A 15,156-nucleotide genomic window follows, 5' to 3' on the forward strand; every position below is an offset into this window, starting at 1 on the left:
TCCAGTAAGAATCAACATTTACAAAAATTTGCTAAGAGATATACATATTGACTGCAACACTGTTTTTACTAACAAGCTGGAAAGAGAACTAGACATCAATTAAAAGAGGATAAGCAGGGCTTCCCTGGTGGCACAGTGGTTGAGTCCGCCTGCCGATGCAGGGGACATGGGCTCGTGCCCCGGTCCGGGAAGATCCCACATGCCGCGAAGCGGCTGGGCCCGTGAGCCATGGCCACTGAGCCTGCGCGTCCAGAGCCTATGCTCCACAATGGGAGAGGCCACAACAGTGAGAGGCCCGCGTACCGCAAAAAAAAAAAGAGGATGAGCAAAACTAATTATAGCCATTTAACAGAGTATCATTAAGCCATTTAAAAAATGAAGCAGATCTATACGTACACACTTATACAGAAAGTAAAATAGCAAGGAGCAAAAAAGATCTTCTTGGTTATAAATAAATACACACACGCACACACACATCTACTGACATATGCATGATTTTTTTTCATTAAAGGATACAGAAGAAACTTAAAATACAGAAGAAACAGTGACTCCTATAAGAAAGCAGAAGGCGGGGCCAGGGAAAAGGACAGTTTTCTGTGCTGTCTGAGTTTTCCATTTCCAAGATAGGTGAACTAGAAAGCCCTGTGTCTCTGCAGAGCCAAAGAACTAAGATTACTTCAAGTTGCTCCCCAACCTGAATACACCCTTAGAAGCGCTCGATAAAATATAAAATTGTAGAACAAAAGAGAAGATTGTAAATTTTTTTTTTTTTAAACAAACTAACACTGAAACGAATTTATCACCTGCAGACTTTTGCTGAAATACAGGATGTACTTCAGGAGAAGTAAACCCAGAAGCAAGGACTAAGATACAATAAGCAATGTGCTTTTCTAATATTATAAACCAAAAACTGTTAACATGGGTTATAAATAAGCACACAAAAAGCAATAAAATGAAAGCTCATAGGAAATAACTACAAAATTACTCTGCTTCAAAAGTCAAAACTCCCTTAGGGGTGAGGCAAAGTTTTCTAAGAGCTCACAAGAGCTCTACGAGGCCTAAAGAAATGTTGTTCTTTGTCATCACTACATCCTCAGTACCTCACATGGTGTCTTCTACAACCAACATTCAATATGGGTTCAAGTAATGACTGTTACACTACTGCCTGTTAGTAGCAGCAACAAATATCTTTCAGCACAAATGCTTACACATCTAATCAATGTTTTTTCCTAACTATGGCATGACCATAGATAGCAGGAAAATAAAGTGGCAAAGTGCATGGCAGGCTAAGAGCTGAGAACAATTCATACTCGACAGAAGTGCTAGAGCAACCATGAGGCCTGGGAAATTAAAATTTTTTTAATTTCCCAGTAGATTCTGGTGTGTAGCCGTTTTTTTTTTTTTTTTTTTTTGGCCATGAGGGATCTTAGTTCCCCGACCAGGTATTGAACCCAGGCCCCCTGTAGTGGAAGAGCAGAGTCTTAACCACTGGACCACCAGGGAAGTCCCTGGCCAAATTTTTGAATCATAAAATCTAAGGCTGGATAAACTTGAAGCTCTCTCTTCCAGGTCTAAGCAGCCTATGATTCTAAAACTTTATCTTAGATAACAATTTTCAAATTTCTGCAAGAGACCTAGTATAAACGTAACTAGCTTAAGCATATTAGTATATGATATGAATGACTTCAATTTTATTAGAAAAAGAGTATTTTACAGTTTATAGAAACGCTAGGTTTAGGGTCCAAATGAAACCAGAAATGTCTGACTAGTTTCTAGCATTTGCTGAGTTTGTTTTATCTTATTTAGCATCAACGCAGTTATTCAAGTGACTTGACCGTAATTGCTCAATTAACATTTACTGAACAGTTAAAAAAAAAAAAAAAAACTAACCTGGATTTTACCCAAAAGGAAATGAGAATCTACCAAAAAGATTTACAGATGAATGATGATCAAATTTTCACCTTTTAAAGAAATACTGGCTCTAGTATAAAGAATACTTTAGGGACTTCCCTGTGGCACAATGGTTAAGAATCCGCCTGCCAATGCAGCAACTACTGAGCCTGCGCTCTAGAGCCCGCAAGCCACAACTACTGAGCCCATGTGCCACAACTACCGAAGCCCGCGTGCCTAGAGCCCGTGCTCCGCAACAAGAGAAGCCACCGCAGTGAGAAGCCCACGCACCACAATGAAGAGTAGCCCCCACTCATCACAACGAGGGAAAGCCCACGTGCGACAACGAAGACCCAACGCAGCCATAAATAAATAAATAAATAAATTTATTTTTTGAAAAAAGAAGAAGTCTGCTGCAGAAATTGGGCAGCTGTCTGTGGCGCCATGACCTCTGGGGGCAGTCAAGAGAAGGTACACAGAACTTTACTGAAGTGCTAAGTTAAAAAAACAAGTGCAAAAAATTTAAGAGCAAAATAGAAAGCAATCAGATGCTTTATTTTAAGAAATACCAAATTTTGGGAATTCCCTGGGGATCCAGTGGTTAGGACTGTGTGCTTCCACTGCAGGGGGCACCGGCTGGATCCCTGGTCAGGGAACGAAGATCCCACAAGCTGCACAGCATGGCCAAAATAAATAAATAATTAATTTTTTAAAAAAGAAATCCAAAATTTTACAGATAATGGAAAAGATGAGTAATAGGAAGAACCAGAAAAAGTTATTTGGAGAATTAACAGGAAAGAAGAAAGGGTAGAGATAAACAATATAGACAGGGATAAAAAGAAACCTAGAAACAGGAATGGGAAGAAGTAAGCTTCTGAGATATATTTAAGCAGCTTGACATGTTAGGTATCTGACCAATGAATGCGAGTAAATGTTATGTTATGTATAACACCTGTTATGAGTGCTCTTAAAAATTCAGTTAGCTCTGCCTCAAGTGTTTAAAATGTTCTTGCCAAATACTCAGAATTTAGTATTCCTGAATTCCCATACCCAACAGCACACATGAATCTTTTTCATCTCTGCCAAGGAATATCCATCTGTAAATCTTTTGACATGTAGTAAGAATCTTAAATAGCCAGCATTTGCCATAATTCTTCTTTCCACCAAACAAAATCTTGATATGTGACTTTATGCCACAACTACATACCAAGAATCACCCCACTGGGCTTCTCTTTGCCAGCAGAAGCATGTACTCACTTCTGGCAAAAGTTAACAACCTTAATCACCTCCAACAATACTATTTATGTAGGTAACTTATTTTTAGTAAGTTTTTTTTCCTAAGGAAGTTCTCTCAGAGAAGTGAAATGTTTCTTTCTAGCATTTTCAGTTTCAACTGTCTCTAAATCCCTAACTAGCGACTTAGTAATAGGTGTCAACGGGGACACCTACACGGAAACGCGTCTTACCTTGCCGCATGAGCATCAGCTGGTGCTCGTGCCGGGCCGCTTCCATTTCCGCCTCCAGTTTCTCTTTGGCTTCTCGGATGTTTCTATCAACCTGCTCGCGCTGCTGCTTCTCCATTTCATCCAGAGCCTTCCAGCGAGATGCATACTCAAATTCAAATGTCCCAGGCTGAGCAAAACGCGGCGGCTGTTCTCTTTCCCTAAGTTTACAAGGAAAGACACACAGAAATGTTATGTTTCAAAGGTAAAATGACATGTAAGAACAACAAACACTACCATTCACTGAGCTATTACAATGTTCATGGCACTGCTGACAAGTACCCTCCGTGAAATGTATCACGGCAACATTGTCAAGCAGGTTTTAACAAGCCTAAGTTTGAGAAACTCCCCATAGATGCCCAACTAATTAGTAAGGGCACCAGGATTCAAACCTAGGCAATCTGATGCTACAATCTGCACTCCCCTAATTAACAACTCCAATAAGGCCTTCCTGGTTTTCACTCAACAATTTTATATAAGGTAGTCTGCAACATATGACTCAAGTGTCCCTTAAGTTAATTGGCTGAAGTCAGATTTTTCTCTCTAAAAGTATAACTTTTAGGGATAGTAATACAAGCAGATACAGTTAACTGTTATGTACCAGGTTCATTGGCTAGGCCAAAAACTGTAGGTCTAATTTACTACAACTGGCTTAATACTTGTCTGCCTTGCTAGACTATAAACTCAATGAGTACATGAAATTTCTATTAACCACTGTAACTAAGTACCTAGACATACCTAGCACATTGTACACATTTAGTATTTATTTCTTTGAATGAATGAATAAATGACCGAAAAAATTTAAGACCTGTGAATGTACCTGACAGTCAAAGAAATTCTTCAGTTATTCAAAAGTACTGATAAGAACATAATTCTCACTCATCAATAAAAGTACAGATGGCATGCAATCACAAATTTTAACTTTTATTTTGGGGTGGGGAGGGGAAGATGGCGGATGGGACAAAGTTGGGAGATAAAGGGAGAGGTTGTCACAGAGGGAAAATGTAGTGACAAGAAACAGCTGTGGGACTTCCCTGGTGGCACAGTGGTGAAGAATCCTCCTGCCAATGCAGGGAACATGGGATGGAGTCCTGGTCCAGGAAGACCCCACGTGCCGTGGAACAACTAAGTCCATGCACCACAGCTACTGAGCCTGCGCTCTAGAGCCTGCAAGCCACAACTAGTGAAGCCCACACGCCTAGAGCCCGTGCTATGCAACACGAAAAGCCACTGCCATGGAAGCCTGCATACTGCAACGAAGAGCAGCCCCCGCTGGCCGCAACTAGAGAAAGCCCACGTGCAGCAACAAAGAACCAATGCAGCCAAAGATAAGTAACTAAATTTATTTTAAAAATAATAATAAGAGGCACCCATATTTATCATTTAAATCAACTACAAGGAAAAACATCCATCTGCACTAAAATCAAGGAATGCTCATTAAAACATGCATAAAATGTCATCTTGAGCCTACACTATCAAATCTTAACATCATAACATCCATCTTCTGTCAGGACAAAGAAAAATACTTTTATACATACACTCATAAGTATAAATTGGTATAGTATTTGGGGAGAACCATCTGGCAGTATTAATCACAGTTAAATATGCATACCCTTTGATCTAAGCCATCATACCTCACTTTCTTGGTTTTAAATGGTATTTCTCACTACTTCATATGTTTTATAATCTTTGGTTCATTAATTATTGTATAGCCCCACCATGAGAAACGTTAAGCATTGTGAGGGCAAAAACAGTTCTAAGTTGCACTGGCAGGACCAAGAACAGTGCCTAGCACAAAGGCATTCCAATATTTGTTGAACTCATGCATGCAAATATTACAGGTTTTTTGTTTTTTTCTTTTGGGCCACTCCATGCAGCATGTGGGATCTTAGTTCCCCAACCAGAGATGATCAAACCCACACCTCCTGCTTTACAAGCACAGAGTCTTAACCACTGGACCGCCAGGGAAGTCCATTACAGTTTTATTTACTATAATAAATGAGTGACTGGTTAAGAACAATACAACATATTCATACAGGCCACTTATGCAAAAATATCTGAATCACACTGAGTGAAAAGTAATTCAAAAAGAATAACATATAACATTTTGAAAACAGGCTATTTTTCTTTTTCATCTTTAAGAAAAATTCTTAACTCTTTGCCAAGTTATTTAACTAGAACCTTCTCCACTCCACCCCTGCCAAAATGTCTCCTAACTCATGGCACTTCCCTGGTGGTCCAGTGGTTAAGACTCCACCTTGCAGTGCAGGGGACGCCGGTTCGATCCCTGGTCGGGGAACTAGGATACCACGTGCCGCGGGGCAAGAAGCCCACGTGCCACAACTAGAGAGCCTGCGTGCCACAACTACAGAGTCCACACACTCTGGAGCCCATGCACCACAACTATAAAGAAGCCCGCACACCGCAACGAGACCCCATGTGCTGCTACTAAGACCCAAGCAGCCATAAATAAATAAATATTTCAAAAAGTCTCCTCTTAATTCATAATACACCTGAAGCATACTAAATACAGAAATTTACATATCTAAAATTCTTTGTTGGGGCTTCCCCGGTGGTGCAGTGGATAAGACTCCGTGCTCCCAATGCAGGGGGCCCAGGTTCGATCCCTGGTCAGGGAACTAGATCCCACATGCATGCCACAACTAAGAGTTCACATGCCACAACTAAGGAGCCCACATGACATAACTAAGGAGCTGCCGAGAAGCAACTAAAAGAGCCCATGAGCCGCAACTAAGGAGCCCACCTGCCACAACTAAGAGCCGGTGCAACCAAATAAATAATAAATAAATATCAAAAAAAGAAAATTCAGGGCTTCTCTGGTGGCACAATGGTTGAGAGTCTACCTGCCAATGCAGGGGACACGGGTTCGTGCCCTGGTCCGGGAAGATCCCACATGCCGCGGAGCGGCTGGGCCCATGAGCCATGGCCACTGAGCCTGTGTGTCTGGAGCCTGTGTTCCGCAACGGGAGAGGCCACAACAGTGAGAGGCCCGTGTACCGCAAAAAAAAAAAACCATTGTTTCTCTGGCATAAATACTACTGACAGTATCCTCTTACCTACCCCATCCATGCCCCAGTTGTAAAAGTTGAGACTTCGAAGTCAAGTTAACATTTTACCAATATACACAAGAAAACTAGCATTCCATGTAGACCAGCCCACTCTACTAACCAGATTGTATGACTAAACAGCACACCTTATAATCCAACAATACTCGATTACAAATGTGAAGTAATAAATACCCTTGAGAGCACAGATCTAAATTATCTTTGTTAGTAAAATCTTACTTATGATACTGCTGAGTTTTCTGCATTAGCTTCTCTGGCAAGCCATCTTCATCATCAAACTGCTCCATGGGCTCCACAATGACTGGACGAGGGGTCCTGGACAGGTAAAAAGCATTAATAAGAATTAATACAGTATCAAGAATTAACGTCCTCCTAGAAATCTTTTATAGTAACTCCAAGATACATACTTGGAAATTTTCTTTCCTGAGTAAAATGTCTGAAATCAGTCAAAAACACTGGCTGCACAGACACAGGTGAATGTCCAAGTCAAAAATGAGTGTTTATTTTTAGAGCATGGAGTCTATTCAAGGTGACAGAAAAATACATCAACCACGAACCTGCGTGAGCACCGCAGTTAACTTTTACAAAGCACAATGCAGAAGAGCGAGTACCTGACTCTCATTCTGTGTGTGTCGTCCTCATCTCCCCAACCCCATCACCTCAAATTCCCACCACTGCCCACCTGCCAGCCTCCCTCTGTGTCCAACCGGTCTTGTAAAGAAAAGTCTTTCTCAAACCCAAAATGAGACCTAAAGATTATCAGCCAAGAAAAAGGGAACGAGGCAGGGCCAGAAGCAACACATGCAAGGAGGAAACGGGGTGGGGGGACAAGAAGAGTGGACGATGACAGATCTGACCTGGAAACCCTCCTTTATTGTTTTCCAAAGGAAGGGAAAGCTCACTGAGGAAAGACAAGAAAGAGAAGTAACTGCAGTAGATGATATACTGATATTAAAACTTTCCTTGCTATCAGTCTCTCACCATGCAAACAGACTAAAATCTATTTATACTGCCTTCTGAACAGAGATGCTTCAGAGACAAAAAAGTCACGGTTAATTTTTGAGGTGTTAACAGAGGAGCTAGAGAGGTGAAAGGGCTTTCGCAGTTCAGAATGCTTCCCTTTACAAATAAATAAAGGTCCAGAGATTAAGAGACTAAATCCTCCACTGTAGGGAAAGGAAAGATATAAATCGGTTATTTATAAAGTTATTCCTGGGCTAATGAAGACATTTTAGAGAGAAAATGAATTAGAAGCAGATGTGGAATACCTTGGGGTGATGAAGACAGCGAGATTAGAAACCTCAGATAAAATGCGTGGGAACCCAAAAGAAAAGGGACTCACAGGCCTCATTTTCCAGGGTGAGATCTCGTGTCCAACATGTAAAAACAGAAACATAAGAAAGAATAAGTAAACACAGCCTCCAAGAGTACACATAACCCAGTGAGGTGTGAGAAAGCAGCCAAGAATTCCTGAACCCACCCAGCCCATAGGAAGATCTAGTATTCTAAGAGCACCCAAAGGGGCCCAGGGACAAAATGAAGAAGATGCACTATATGGACCACTTAACCACTGGAAGCCTTGGCAGGGCCACAAACATTCGAAGAGTAATAGAGCCAGGTAAGAACTACACCTGAACCGAGGCCAGCAACGACTGAAACCTGCACCCTCCACTTCACCACCACGAGGCCACCACCACCCTAGAGAAAAATCAGAAGAGACCTCAAGAGGAAAATGTACTGGGGCTTCCCCTGTAGCACAGTGGTTAAGAATCCACCTACCAATGCAGGGGACATGGGATCGAGCCCTGGTCTGGGAAGATCCCACGTGCCACGGAGCAACTAGGCCCTTGCACCCCAACTACTGAGCCTGTGAGCCACAATTACTGAGCCCGCATGCCACAACTACTGAGCCTGCACTCTAGAGCCTGCCTGCAAGCCACAACTACTGAGCCCACGCGCCACAACTACTTAAGTCCACATGCCTAGAACCTGTGCTCCACAACAAAAGAAGCCACCACAATGAGAAGCCTGCGCACCACAACGAACAGTAGCCCCTGCTCGCCGCAACTAGAGAAAGCCCACGGGCAGCAACGAAGACCCAACGCAGCCAAAAACAAATAAATAAAATTTAAAAAAATAATAATGCCAATGTCATTAACACTGACATTTTTGTCATTTGGGGAGCTAAAACAGATAAAAGGAAATAACAGATGTAAATAAATTCAATGTGTGATCTTTGATTGCAAAAAATAAGTTATAAAACACATTACTAGGCAATGGGGAAACATAATATTCAATTAAAATTAAACTTTAATATTCAATATTAAATAAAAATATTGGATAAACATTGTTTCCTCAGTGTGACAATTATATTGTGGCTTTATTCATAGAAGATACATGCCAAGTACTGTAATCAGGGGTCAAGTATGTATCCACTGCTGACTCTTAAATGAATTAGCTAAGAAAAAAATAAATTTGTACACATAGTGAAAAAACTATGATAAAATGCTAACAATCAGTGAGTGTAGATAACATTTATATTAACATTAAAGGATTGTTTTAAAGGGAAAATATCTTTCTCTAAACTGAAATTAAAACATACACTTTTTCCTCCTTCTAAGGAAGCAACTCCAACATCATCTTTAGGGTATCAGTTGGAAAATAGTAAGAACAGACCACTATATCTTCATTGAAGTTAACCTGAAATGATCTTTAAAAAAACAAACCAAAGAAAAAAGGGAAAGGGAAAAAAATTTGAAAAGTGAGCACCTATCATTATGCCTCCCCAATTCCTGTGAGCTCCAGGCATGAGCACCTCTGCTGCTCTAGGTGTGATTCTAATGTTTAAAGATGTGGACATACCTTTATTATCACAGGTGAAGCTTTTTAATTTCCCCTTTTTTCTATTTTTCTGCCTCTTTTGTAATTTCAAAACAGCACAGACATATAATTTACACATAGTTTTGCATACTGTGTGGTAATCATTATATATACTGTGTACAAGGTCATTTACCTAAAGGCATGTGTAGTATACAACATTTTATGACAATTTAAAGGTATTTTCAAGAGAAATTTTGATTACACAAGATGTCTACATTTAGAAACTAAATCCCTGTGATACCACTCCTATAAATCACTTGTATTACCTCAGATATCTGAGATACAGTCAGTCCATCAGTAAGTATTTGATTACCTAACAGGTACCAAGACTGCAGTTGGGGCTAGGGATACAATGATAAACAATCCCTGAAAGTCTTCTAAGAGACCCACCCCCTCCAAAAAAATGAGTAAACAAAAGAACCATTTTAAGACCTAAGAAGAAAAAACGATGCTGTCAGAAAGAATAACAGAGGCGCCACTTTAGATAACGCAGTCCAGAAAATCCTCTCCATAAAGCGACCCTTCAGCTGAGACCAACTATTCAAACAGCAGGGAGAAGAGCATCCTGAGCTCCATGAGAATGTTTAACAACAAAGGACCTGAGTAAGGAGAGTCTACAGAAAGAAGAAACCACTCCACCTGCAGCACAGTATAAGAACCAAGGGAGGGCTTCCCTGGTGGCGCAGTGGTTGAGAGTCCGCCTGCCGATGCAGGGGACACGGGTTCGTGCCCTGGTCTGGGAGGATCCCACATGCCGCGGAACGGCTGGGCCGGTGAGCCATGGCCGCTGAGCCTGCGCGTCCGGAGCCTGTGCTCCGCAACGGGAGAGGCCACAACAGTGAGAGGCCCGCATACCGCAAAAAAAAAAAAAAAAAAAAAAAAAGAAGCAAGGGAGAGACTTCCCTTGTGGCACAGTGGTTACGAATCCACCTGCCGACGCAGGGAACGTGGGTTTGATCCATGGTCTGGAAGATAAGATCCCACATGCCGCAGAGCAACTAGGCCTGTGTGCCACAACTACTGAGCCCACGCGCCTAGAGCCTCTACTCCGCAAGAAGAGAAGCCACAGCAAAGAGAAGCCCACGCACCACAATTAAGAGTAGCCCCGGCTCGCCGCAACTAAAGAAAGCCCGTGTGCCCCAACGAAGACCCAATGCAGCCATAAATAAATAAATTTACTTAAAAGAAAAAAAAAGAAGCAAAGGATTTGGCATCAGGCTAAACTCCACCATTTATCTGCTGTGCAATCTTAAGCAAATTACTTAACATCTCTGGGCCAATTTTCTCACCTGAAAAATGGAACAAATAATAACCAGTGTTGTTCTGGAAATCCATGAAATAAGACACATAAAATGTTCAACACCTTGCCCATTCCCTCAAAATTGTTATAAATTATTCTAAAAGCTACCCGTGAGAATTAAATATTTACCAATGCCTGGCTATGACTTTAAAAAACAGCAATTAAAGCCTGCAGTGGAAAAAACATACTAACCACATACCTTGCCTACTGCTTTAGTCCTTGCCTTCCTTCACTCTTTAAATAACTATTACAAGCTTACTATGTGGCCAAGAAATATTAGAATACAAATGTTAGGATTGTAGTGTTAAGCCGGACAAAGTCCCTGCCCTAGTGGAGCTTATATTCTACCGCAGAGAAAGACATGCAACTTAACACTAAGTGCTATGAAGAAAAATAAATTGGAGAATAAAGCATCAGGCTATTTTAAGATAAAACAGTCAGCTTCCCTGAGGAGATAACATCTTAGCAAAATGTGAATAAAATGCAAGAGCAAGGCCCATGATGATCTGGAGAGAGAGCATCTCTAAGCAAAGGGAACAAGAGCCAAGTCCCTGAGAGAACAAGTTGGCAGAGCTGTAATTCATGCTACATCTGCTATAAAACAGCTTTCGCACAAATGCTTAACTGTCAAAAACAAACTGAAAAATGCTTTACAAATCACCAAACGAAGCTCCTTGGGGCCAGGAAACAATTTTTTTACACTGTCTTTGTATCCAATTCCCCAAATCCTAAAATATTTGAATGATCCCAATCAACAGCACAAGTGCCAGAGGTGGGCACAGTATCAGATAAAAGAAATCAATTCAGTAATCAACTAAGGAACTTTTACACCAAATTCAGTCTGAAGACTAAGTAAGAATGCATATCCAGAGCTTTCTTGTGGGCAAACTGAAAGGAAAGACATGTTAATATGGCAACAGGTTTAATGACCATCATAATTACTTTAAAATATTTTTAAGTAAATGGAGAGATACATCACATTTCGTGGATTGGAAAAGGTTGATAGAAGATGTTAATGTTCCCCAGAATGATCTGTAAACTCAAAGCAATTCCAATCAAAAGCCCAGCAGATTATACACAGAAACTAACACACCACTGTAAAGCAATTATACTCCAATAAAGATGTTTTTAAAAAAAAAGGCCCAGCAGAATCCTTTTTATTGACAAGCTGATTTTAAAACCAGTAAGGATATACAAGGAAATGATAATAACCAGAACGATTTTGCAAAAGGAATAAAGCTGGATGATGCTATCTGACTTCAAAGTTTAGGGTAAGGCAATTAAGAAAGTACAGTACTGGTGTAATAGACATACTGATCAATTAAACAGAAAAAAGAGTAGAGATTTGTTTTCCAGTTTTTTGATAAAGGTAAAAGGCAACAAAGGGGAAATCATAATCTTTTCAATTAATGGTACCAGAACACCCAGATATCTATGCTAAATAAACAAACTGTTACCTCCCAGCACACTCAATACGAATCACAGGTTTAAATAAAAAGCTATAAAATTTCTCACGAAAAAAGAGAAAGCTTTGCTACCTGAGGAAAGGCGAAGATATCATACAAGGATTCAAAAAGAACAAAGCATGAAAGAAAATAAACTGATAAACTGGACTTCACCAAATATAAAAACTTCTGCCTTTGAAAACCACTATTTAAAAAATTAGAAAGCAAACCACAGACTGGGAGAAATAGTCTTAATACAGACCTGTACCCAGATCTGTTAATAATGTAAGACAAACAAGTCAATTAAAAAACAGGCAAAAAATGTCAACAGACATTTCACAAAACACATAAAAATAGCCAAAAAGCACATGAAAAGATGCTCATCATTGGTCATTAGGAAAATAAAATTTAAACCACAATGAGACACCACTACACTCACTAGAGTATCTAAAAGGCTGAAAATACGAAGTGCTGGTAAGGACACGATCAACTAGAACTCTCTCATTCGCTGCTGGTGGGAATGTAAATAGGTACAAACATTCTGGAAAACAGGTTGGCAGTTTCCTATAAAGCTGAACATATGGTCATTTCCTCCTAAGTATTACCCAAGCCACATGAAAGCATAATGTTCACAAGAAGCTTTGTACACAAATGTTCATTAACAGCTTTATTCACAATGGCCAGTAGTTGGAAGCAACTTGAACATCCACCCACAGGTCACCGGACAAAGTTGTAGGTCGGCCATAAAAAGGAACAAAATACTGATACAATGATATGGATGAAATCTCATAAACACGCTAAGCAAAAGAAATCAGACATGAAAGAACACACACTATATGATTTCATTTCTATGAAATACAAGAAAAGACAACTAATTTATAATAACAGAAAGATCAAGAGCAGTCTAGGCAGGGATAAGAGGTGGGGAGTAACTGCAAAAGGACACAAAGGAACTTTTGTTGAATGCTGGAAATGTTCTATATCTTGACTGTGGTAGTAGGTTACATGACTACATACATACATTTTTAAAAACTCATTGAGCTCTACATGCAAAATTGGGTGCATTTTAACATATGTAAATTATACTTCAAAGTTGATCAAAATATCATTCATTCATTAAATGTAACATTTTGCTTTGCACACAATAGACGTTCAGTAAATTGAACAAAAATTGTAGTACAAAACATTCCTGAGATTCATGTAGAACGGATCAGTACACTGAAGTCTGAATAAAGTATGACTCCTGACGGTACATAAATATACCCTATTTGTATTCACTGAGTATTTACTCAACACCTACTTACCACATGCCAAGACAACATACAGAATGCACTGCAAAGAAAGAAGTGAGAACAGAGAGAAGCCCATGTGTAACTGTACAGAAGAATGACAAGACATTTAAACTCACGTTGTTAGCAAGAATGCCCCATCACCACATCTCTCCAGAGCCTTTCGTGCAGGAGGTTTTGCTGCAAATTCCACAAAGCCTTTTCCTGTAGCTCTACCACGGTCATCCACGACAACCACAGCTTTCTCTACTGGACCAAACTGGGAAAATGCTTGCTCCAGAAGCTCATTGGAGACAACCGGAGAGAGGTTCTTGACAGTTAAGGCTGCTCCATGTGTAGCAAAACGAATTCGGAGAGGTCTGCTCTTCAGAATGGTGCCGTCCAGCTCTGCTTTTGCAATTTCAGCCAGTGTTCTGGACTCCTTTTTAGGAAGAAAAAAATCACCTTTTAAAAATTACAGTAACAAAAAATTTTAAATAGTGGTTTGTTTCTAGGGAGGAGAGCTGGGCAGCTTTAGAAAATGACTGATAAGGTCATTCTGTTTTTGCGTCATTCAATGATGGTATCACATGCATTTTATTAATATTTTAAAGATAATTAATTTTAAACATTTTAAGTAGAAAGTTCCAACCTCAATGTCGTGTAAAAAGTCATCACTTAAAGATGATCTACTCATAAACAAATTGCCAACTATTAAATATTCAAAGTAATATCTTTTATCAATCTCCTACATGTATTAAAAGAAACACATAATACTTTTTGAGACCAATTACCAGTTACTAGAAACTATTACTGAAAATATATTAGTTCTCTACACACTCCATGTTTCTGATATTTGTATCTTAATAAAGCATACCGCCTCTCCAATGCCAGACAAATCCCTTTCCATTTTTATTTCCATTTCTTTTATATTATCTGTAAGAAAACTACTATCAGGTGTTATTAATCACCTCTTCTGAAATACTTTCATGGGCCACACATTTCTCACCATTACAGTGAGAGAAGCAAACACACATTCATGGGCTATAAGAGTTCTCTCCCAAAAAAAGAGTTCTCTCCCAAAAAAAGAGTTCTCTCCATTATACAGAAAAGTGCACATACACTTATTATAAACTAGAAAATATGTTCATTGCTGAAACTACAAGTTAAGAGAACATCCTTCTTGAAGAATTCAAAGTTGGTATAAAACAAGCATCTAAAACAACAAACTGGTAAACTTACAAGTATGTTCTTCTTGTGCTGTGAAAACTTCCCAGCAAAAACTGAAAGAGGCTTTATACGCATTTGTGAGAAAAGTACAATGTACTTTCTTATGAATAAGGTCACAATAGCTTTTTATTCAATCCCTAAAATGTTCACAACAGCTTTAAATTACAGCACTTAGGCAAAAATCTACCTACAGAACTAATTTTACAAAGACAAATGAAACTAACCTTTTTATAGATACTCAAAATAGCCATTCCGTTTATTACTCTTAACTTAGTAACAGTAGTAGTAGTACCAGCAAACATTTCACGAATATCTAACAAGGGATATGTCCTTTGCAGCTAAGATGTCATGTAATCCAGCAACTCTGAGGCAGATTTTAGGAACAGAGTCTTGAATCAAAATGCTGTCACACATATAACTGGGAATGGGAAGAAACGTGAGGAAATTTCATGGGGTGATGATAACATCTTGATCTAAAATCATGAAACCATACACTTAAAATTTGTGCATTTCATTATATGTAGATTTCAAATACCTTAAAAAACAATATTGGAC

General features: G+C 39.5%; 1 protein-coding gene across 13 annotated transcripts in view; it reads right to left on the reverse strand.

Moving 5' to 3' along the window:
* Positions 1 to 15,156, reverse strand: part of PSPC1 (paraspeckle component 1) — a 94,332-nt gene that overhangs the window by 73,949 nt on the left and 5,227 nt on the right. For all 13 annotated transcript variants that reach the window (XM_060128866.1, XM_060128873.1, XM_060128872.1 and 10 more), the window contains exons 2-4: positions 13,512 to 13,813; positions 6,698 to 6,793; positions 3,357 to 3,553 (exon numbers count right to left, since the gene is read on the reverse strand). In XM_060128866.1, the coding sequence (XP_059984849.1) occupies positions 3,357 to 3,553; positions 6,698 to 6,793; positions 13,512 to 13,813 (595 nt within the window). The remainder of the gene's footprint in view (positions 1 to 3,356; positions 3,554 to 6,697; positions 6,794 to 13,511; positions 13,814 to 15,156) is intronic.

Source organism: Lagenorhynchus albirostris, chromosome 18 (genome assembly GCF_949774975.1).
Source record: "Lagenorhynchus albirostris chromosome 18, mLagAlb1.1, whole genome shotgun sequence".
Lineage (NCBI taxonomy): Eukaryota > Metazoa > Chordata > Mammalia > Artiodactyla > Delphinidae > Lagenorhynchus > Lagenorhynchus albirostris.